Source organism: Scomber japonicus, chromosome 8, assembly GCF_027409825.1.
Source record: "Scomber japonicus isolate fScoJap1 chromosome 8, fScoJap1.pri, whole genome shotgun sequence".
Taxonomy (NCBI): Eukaryota; Metazoa; Chordata; class Actinopteri; order Scombriformes; family Scombridae; genus Scomber; species Scomber japonicus.
The window spans coordinates 28407588-28416402 of record NC_070585.1 but is presented as its reverse complement, the minus strand read 5'-3'; the positions used below and the strand labels follow the sequence as shown (position 1 = coordinate 28416402).

At 37.8% G+C, this 8815-nt stretch overlaps 1 protein-coding gene across 1 annotated transcript; it reads left to right on the top strand.

Annotated features, from left to right (window-relative positions):
• Positions 1-1570: 1570 nt before the first annotated feature.
• On the top strand, positions 1571-8363 carry hopx (HOP homeobox). The gene is made up of 2 exons (XM_053323521.1): positions 1571-1881; positions 7977-8363. The coding sequence occupies exons 1-2, from the start codon at positions 1732-1734 to the stop codon at positions 8052-8054; spliced, it is 228 nt and encodes a 75-aa protein (XP_053179496.1). The 5' UTR covers positions 1571-1731; the 3' UTR covers positions 8055-8363.
• The last annotated feature ends 452 nt before the right edge of the window (positions 8364-8815 follow it).

Genomic DNA, 8815 nt, shown 5'->3' with positions numbered 1-8815 from the left:
GCGGATAAGATTTATGAACATAAACAGATTAAACTGGGATATAAAAGTGGGAATTAAACCCCGCCTGAAAAATCTTAACCTTAATATTTTAATTGTATTCCTGCTGGGACTTGAACGCTTCAGGCTAACAAACACGAGTTGGTTGAAAACACTGTCTGAGGCTGATGTTTTAACGTTTCCAGCTGTAGTGTTTTAAAAGGGAAGTCTTAAAAACTTGATGGCGACACACATGATGCTAAAAGATTGAGGTGAAAGCTGAGAGTATGTGATCTTCTACCTCCCAGAAAGAGAGTGAATAGTAGTACCCTGAATATATTATTCCTCCTGTTGTCCTCAGGTCAATTTTTAACCCAGGAGGACAATAAGCGTTAACTCAAAAATGAGGTATATTATCTTTAAATGAGAGCTATTGACCATAATTTACGAAAAATAAGTGTAAAACCTGTGGTAATAAGTTAGAATGAAGTTGGCTAAAAACACAGAAATGGGTGATAATTTATACTTTATGCTTCATAAACAGTCCAACCAGATGGACAAAGTTTGCGTTGTCATCGGGAAAACAACAGTAGAGTTATAAGAGCTGATACGTTCCAGCTAGTTTCTCCTAGTGGTCACTTACGGTATTGCAGAAAAAAAGCATTTTCCCTATAGACTAGGATTGTAAAAGTGACGTCTGTAAGACTGTGGACAACTCAAACTGCAGACAAGATCAAGTCATGGAGGTTTTATATTTGTAAAACTTCCCGCTAGCCCAGAAAAGCAAATTAAAAATATGTGACATCATCACAATGTAAAGTCTGAGCGGGAAGTCACGGATACACACACCACACTTGTATATAGATAAATTAATTGTGGGTTTGGCTCTCCAGTAAGAAAAATATCCTTCAAAAACTGAAGCTAACAGTAGTCATGATCTTTTCTTTTAACTCTTAATAAGAAAGCTAATAGCCTAACTATAGGTGTGTTTCCCAGAAATGATGGTTTCAATATAACTCACCTTTCACTATCCCTTTCAAAACTATTAGGACACAGGCATTAATGTACTGAAATAAAACATTTCAACAGGATTGTCTCATTTTTCTCCAACCATGGCTGAAGTTTAGTAAATAATCAGTAAAATCTCATAAAACCTTTACAGCCTTTGAAATTGTTGTTTTCTTTGAGTCCTGTTATCGTCTCTTGTCAATTAGTCACTTCCTTTTTTTTTCTTTTTTTTTTTTTTTTTTAAATCTAACTATAACTACCTTAATAAGTTTCCAGTAAAATGACTAATCTTAATGGCATTGCCTTGTTAAATCCCTACTGGACAGCATAGTTACATTCAACCTAATTATAGCTCATCATCCTATTATTAAAAAAAAAAAGTCATAATGTTCCTTTAAAATCTGAGTCACTGAATGTTAGTGTCCCTCCTCCTCCTCCTCCTCCTTCAGCTGTGTTTTGAGGGGGAGGGCTCTGCTGGTGGGACTGGCCTCATTATGACGTATTTCTGTTGACAGTAGTAAAGCCTCCACACACACACACACTCTCACACACACTCATACAGGCACACACACTCATACATACACTCCCTCCACTATTACAGAGCTGTCAGTGAACATCTCACCAGAGCGCGCAGGAGCTCCAAATCTAAGGACTGAAGTTCAACTACACTATTTCATTTTTTTTCCTTTTTTCTCCTTTTTTCTCCATCCCCCCTTTTCCCTCTTCAGTGGACTGGACAGCAGGAATATGACTTCTAAAGCGATGGCGTGTATGCAACTGTCGGACTATCAGATGAAAGTGCTGGAGGAGAATTTCAACAAAGTCAGCAAGCATCCGGATGAAACGACGCTCATGCTGATCGCTGCGGAGTGCGGACTGTCAGAGCAGGAGACGCAAGTGAGTTTTGACTTTTTTGTTTAATAACCTTTCACCTAAAAAGTATTTTCTATAAAGTTTGCACGTCTAGTTTGATGCGATTTTAACCTGGATGAGTAATGTTTAAGGCTGTTCTGAGCAAATAATATGAAGCTTTTCTAGAAATTATGAGAAAATAGATCACTTAAATATTCATATGGAGACTATGATCATGTCCGATTCTTTATATTAAGATTATTTTTCCAATAAACTGTGATTTATGTATATATTTTAGCACTCTAATTATCATAGATTATGGTATTTTCATCTATAGATTCCCAGTGATGCTCCTTTTATCCTCCTGTAGTCATGTTTGTGCAGTATCATTTATTTCATTTAGGTGCATTTCATTGAGCTTATGATTTAAAAAAGTGACAAATTCCTCAAATAAAATATGTTTATATGTCTTCAATACATCCAGCTGTAGCATATACGAAAGAAAAAAAACTCTCAGTATGAGTAAAAATCCTGCATTCAAACTTTCACTTCCCCCTGTATTAGAATCCAAAAGAGTAGAATTAGTCCTTTCATTATGAAGAAAGAGCCTTTCAGTGTGTTAAATTGTTGTGTAATAATAATTGTGCGATTTTGTAAGCATGAGGTTTTCATTTTGTGACTGGTCTGCTGATGCTTACTGACTCCTTGTGCACACAGTCGTTTGTAAATTACAGTAAATTACGGTAAAATTGCCAATCTTAATCTGCAAAGTAATGAGCAAATAAGCAGAAAAGTACATGTTTTTATTCTTTAGTAAAATTGAGCACAAGTATTATGTCACAGAGAAGTACTTGGGTGTGCAGTATGATAACACTGAACTTAATTACTACAGCATTTGTCCAGTTTTCAGAGGTTTTACTGAAATCAGCCTTCAAAATAAAATCAAGAGACCTATAGATTCAGGAAACTTGACTTCATGGTATCACAACTTAGTGTTTAGACAAGTTTACAGTACAAGTCATGAGTGCTGTCAGTATCTCAGTCAGGTGATCTCTGAGGGAATATCCATATCGTGGCCAACAGGGAGACAAATCGATGAGGATTTGTCAGCGGAAACGAGTTCATCTAAAAGCCAAGCAGAAGACAAATTAGGTGCAGCTCCACTGAGTTTCAGTCGAGCAGGTTTGAGGACGGCGTCAGTGTGTTATTAGTGATGCCAGTGCTAATGTTTCTGTTCAAAACGTCACAGTCTGATGAAATAATCCTCATCTGAGTGCAAATAAACACGAGTCACAAAGGCTGCAGTGCTCCATTGATCGTCAGTGGTGCTTCAGGTTATTTTTCCTGATGAAGTCATGTCAGAGTCGAGTTTCCTGCCGCCTTTTCAACTCTGGTGACGGATACAGTGATTCATTTGTTGAGGTTGACTTAAGACTTATACAGAGATGACGCTGAGGAGATTTTGTCTGTCAGTCCAACAGCGAGGCCCAGGACGATGACGTTATTGTTGTTTGGATTTATTGTTAATGATGACAGAGTTGCTGACCTGGTGCTGTGGGTCGTTGTTAATTGAGAGCTGACACAAATTAAATGATTTTGACAAACAATCATTTCATTCAAGCAAAACTCCCAAACTTGTTCTGCTTCCAGCTTCTCAAATATGAAAGATGTCTACATTTTAGAGCCCAAAGACTTGAGAAAATAGTATAACACCATAGTAGTTCCTATTTTGATCCTTGTAACAGCTGTTTTTGCAACATAGTTGTAACTCAAAGTCCAATTACTTGCTTTTCCAGAAACTCATTAAGTTTGAGGGGAAAACCACCAGACCTCTTGATCTGCTTGTATTCAGTATTTCCTTGTAGGAAGAGGGGGAATCCTGAGTTATAGCTTATAAATAACCTCATTATCGACATCAATCTAAAAAAAGAAAACACATCACTTCCTCTGCAGCAGGGAAAAAAAAGAAAAGCTACCAGATGATTAAAGCCTGCTGTTATAAAGTCAATGATTAAAGTAAGAAAAACTGACAATAATGATAGAAAAACATCACATTATCATTAAGGTATTCAATCATCACTCCCTCTCATTCCTGCGTGTGAACACACCCACCATCTGTCTATCTAAGGAATGTCTTTAGCCTACTGTAAGAACTGTGAAACTGTCACATCAGGAGCCAGATGTGAAGCTTCAGAGCATTGATAACAGCCAACAAGTTAAAAGTGCACTAAAGTTATGCAGCAGGCACCTCCAGAAGCATTCCTCTGATAGATACGACACTGTAAAAAATTGTCTCGGTTCATTTCTTGAGTCTTGCAGTTGTCGTTCATATTTAGGATTGCCAAGAAATTTCACTTCCAATAAGACACAAACCTCTCACTCAGTTATGAATGTAGGAAAAGAGTTTGCTATTACATGCACTAAAGCAGGAGTTAAAGCCCCATATGTAAATTTTGTCATTTGAGTTGACGCAACAGGCGGCTCGTTTCATAGGCAAATATCTGCTCTTGTTTGTGTGGCGGACATAGAAGGCTGGTTGAGGTGGATAGAGACACAGCGAGCATGTGTCCTTTTTAATAGACAGCTTTTACAGCCCAAACATTCCACTAATCAATAACCGGTGTACGTCAGATGCAATCGTCTGCACTGGTTTTTCCATTTTTGACTCCATGAACTGGTTCCTCCAGATTTCCCAGTGCTGCGGTTACACAGGCATGACAAAAAAAATGTCTCACCGATCTCATCATGAGAAAATGTAACTGTCAGATGTCAAATTTCACTAAGTGCAGCTGCAGCCTCTTTAAAGCTGGAGTTTTACTTTATATAAAGAAAGTTTAATTTATGATATTAGGTGGAATCAAAGACAGTGTTATAATTGCATGTTAGTTATCGGGTAAACTCTTCAACCTGCCCTTTAAAGTGCCACTCACTGCTGCGAATCATATAAAATTGGGCTTATTTCACTGTTTGACAGCAACACAATCCTATTAAAAGATTACGAAGCTTTATAAAACTGCAGTATATGCTACTTCAGGGTAGTGTTTCTTCCTCCAGGGCAGCTCTGAGGAGTGTTTGTATGACTAAAACTCCACTCTGCTGCTCCCTGACAGTCGTCCGGTGTCGGTGACTGACTGTTTCTTTTCATCGTATACAAAAGGTGGAAGAAACCGGGGCGACGTGTTAAGGGATGCCTGGTCCAGGCAGGCAGGGTGAGGTAAAGGTCTGGCTTCTCATCAAAAGATTTGACTTCACTTTTAAGCTTTTTTTTCTTTTTTTTTGTTCCTCCTCTTCCTGCCGCCCCTCCTGTCTTCAAGTGTTTTGGATTTTCTTAACAAAGCTCTCATTGGAGAAAAGATTTAACTCAAAGGGAAAGAAACGTGCACACCCCCGGCTACCACTCCCCGTTTCACATTAACAACATTTACAGCGTGCTTGAACCTTCGCGCGGCATGTTTGAACTCCTTTCAGAGAGTGTTTTTATTTGTTTTCAATGCCGCAGTCAACGCCATGAAGTTAGTCGGTTATGTAATAGCGTTTGTCAACCAGGAAAAGTTACACAAGCGCCATTGTATGGCTCAGCAGGATTATAAATCCCACCATTATTGTGCAGGAATGGCATCTGTGAAAGAAAAGTCAAAGATCTTTTGAATTCAACAAAGGACAAGAAACAGAAAAAAGTTCAAAAGTGATTCAATTCAATAGCTGGACGAGAAAATTTCCATTTTTCCAGATTAGATTTCATTAGTGGAGGAAATTTCGATATAGCAGCTTTAATATCCTGCATTGTAGAAGTTTCTTTAATAAATCTGAAATCCCAAAACACAGCGCACAAATAAAAACAGCATGTTTGCATGAGCAGCCAAGTTCAGAGCACAGTCTCTGCATTTTTCACTGAAAAACCCAGACGACTCCAAATGGGAATCTCATGTGTTTTCAGTACAAGATGTGGGAAGTGTGTCCTTCCTGCCAGGGCGCATGGCCCAGCGAGTGACGGTCTCATGTCTGAAGGCTGCTGTCCCAAAATCCCTCCCTTTCCCCCCCTTCCCCTCGGTGTTATCAAGATGATGTCAGGGTTGTTGTGAATCCCTTGACAACCGCAAAAACAGTGACGCTGCAGTTCAGGGGTGTGTGTGCCGCAGTCGAGTTTCACCGTGACAGTAAACTGGCTCGGCAGACGGGAGTGCAGACAGATTTTTTTTGTAGAAACAGGCAGAGTCAGTAAGAGCATTCTCTGTTAACTGGATGGAAACATTAGTCCTCTGTGGTTTTCCTGATATGAGTTAGCCTCAGGGTCACTGCTGTGCCTTTATGAGTCAGCGGCCACATTTACATGCACCACACAATGTGACTGCAGTGTGATTATAAAGATAAAAGTCAAGAGTCTAGTTTATTACTCTCATTTAATCAAAGTTTTTATGTTTTGGGGATTTTGTGCATTGATGATCTCGTTGCAGACACAATAACAAAACTCTAAAGAGACGATATATATCTGAATCTGTAATGAAATTCACATTTAACTCCAACAATCAAGGTTGCATAAAATTGTAAATTAAAAAGTCCAACATCAATAACCATTTCATAATACAACCCTGAACAACCTGTCCAATCTTAAAGTTTTAGATAATGTGAATCTACCTGCCTCACAATCATTTCTATGACGTAAAGCAGACGATACACACTCAAAATAGCAGCTAATAACAGTAATGCTAATGGTAGCCTTTAGCATTGCAACAGTATGTGCATTAAAGGCTAATGATAGCTTGTCTGAAAGCTAACAAGATACATATTATACAAGTTATCATATTCAGTCAGCTTGTTAGCATGCTAAAATAGTACATGTATTGTTAGCATGTCCAGTCAGGAGCTGTTCACAGGCTATTTTTAGTCATGTTAAACAGCTCAGTGATATGTTTAGTGTGTAACATGTGGCTTGTTAGCTTAGTATAATATGTTGCCATGGATACAGTTAATAGACTCCTGAGTTTAGCTGTTTCTGTTTTGAAACCAGAAGGAATTTGTGGGATTTGGGTAACAATTAAAACCAGGAAATCTGTTCAATATTTAGCTAGAACGTGTATCTCCCCGAAAATCAAAAAATGATGTTTACATTTCCGTCTGTTAAACAAATGAGATGTGTTAGTGAGTGAGGTTTACAGACAGAAAGGGTCAAGCTCCATTATATCAATATCTTCTCACGACAGTCTCGGAAAGTAAGCTGAAAAAGCATATTTACCAAATTTTAACCAAACAGGCATTATGCTTTGTAATCAAGTGAAAATACAAATTGGTAGAAATATTGTATAATATATACAAGAGTGACACTAAAAGACACCAGGAAAAACATTTAGCAGGTACCACAGTACATTAACTCGTGTCCAATTTTTAGGTACTTGTACTTTACTATTTCCATTTTAGAACGACATATTGCACTTTTTACTCTGCTACATTTGTTTTAAAGCTGTAGTTATTAGCTACTTTTCATATCAATATTTTATACATGAAGCATATCATCACTTTATAAAATGAATAGCATTGTTATATACTGTATATAAGATAACAATATAAACAGTACTAGACATATAGCTCTACCTTGACAGCTTAAAAATGCTGCTTATATGTACATTAATTATTCAATACGCCAATATAATATATAGTACCAGTTAAAAGTATGTTGTTTTACTCCAGATTCTGAATGCAGGACTTTTACTTGTGATTGAGTATTTTTTCTTTTCAGTATTTTTACTTTTAAAAGATGTTAGTATTTCTTCCACCTCTGAAAAGAAGACACTACTAGGTTGACCTGTTTCCAGTCTGTAAGGCTGTAAATGTACCCAGTGGCCCGAGGATAATACCAGTAGTAACAAAGCATTTGGAGAACAGATCACTTTATTTACAGAACCCTTACTGACAAAACAAGAACTCCACCTGTGTAGTTTCACAGGAATATTAATGTCAGGACTGTTTTCTGTCAGCAGTACCAGTTACCTCATCGCATCGCTCTCACATTTCAGGTTCTGCAAGCTGTTTGTGCCAAAATTACACGTGTGCCTGAACAAAACGTCCTGTTATCTGCTATTAACGCCCTCCTCCTATGTGTTTGTCTCTTTCTCTCTTTCTTTTTGTGTGTTTGTCTCCTCCAGAAATGGTTCAAGCTACGTAACGCACAGTGGAGAGAGGCGGAGGGCCTTCCAGCTGAACTGGGCTCTGTGTTGGATTGAGACTTTCGGAGGCCACAGCGTCCCCCCCCTCTTCCCCCCACCTCCCCCTCCTCCTCCTCTTCCTCGATGCCTGGATGGAGCTCTGTGCTGACCCTGTTTCTCCTGGATGAATTGACTCCCCCCACCTCTTCCTCGTACACTTCCCTCTCTCCATCTGTCATCTCTCTCTCTCTCTCTCTCATTTTTTATTTTTTTTTTGTATCTATGAAGCTATTTTAACTTACGGGAATGTGAAGGTGTTTGTGTGCTGTTGCCAATATAACCACCATGTTTACATAAAAAATAAACATATTGTTATTATAAGTTAAACTGACTCAAGTGTCCTTTTGAAGGCTCTTTCGTGTTGGGGGGTCCAAATTCACCGAGGATGCCAGGTTATATGAGGGTTTTTTGTTTCCATGTGGTTTAGTCAAATTTAAAAGAGGTTAAAATGTGAAAATAAATGTATGAATAACTTTTAATCCATTTTGAGAGAATATATTAGAGGATTATGGCAAAAATGTCTAAGTGGTGTAACCATAGAAACACTAAATTCTCAATAAAACACCATATCAACTAGTTTGGCATGATCTTACATTATAACTTTTTATATTAAATAAAGGTAATGGAATACAATTGTTCTATATATTACATTTAATCTGGAGAATCATGTCACTCAGGAAACATTTAATTTTTTAAAATGATGTAATTATTTGTATAAGTCCACTTAAATACACTGTAGGTGGATAAAACATTTAATATTTATCATTCTTTTGTGGTTA

Coding starts and splice junctions, on each gene's coding strand:
- hopx (XM_053323521.1), top strand. CDS start 1,732: ATGACTTCTAAAGCGATGGCGTGTATGCAACTGTCGGACTATCAGATG. Junction 1,882..7,976: donor TGTCAGAGCAGGAGACGCAA/GTGAGTTTTGAC, acceptor TGTCTCCTCCAG/AAATGGTTCAAGCTACGTAA.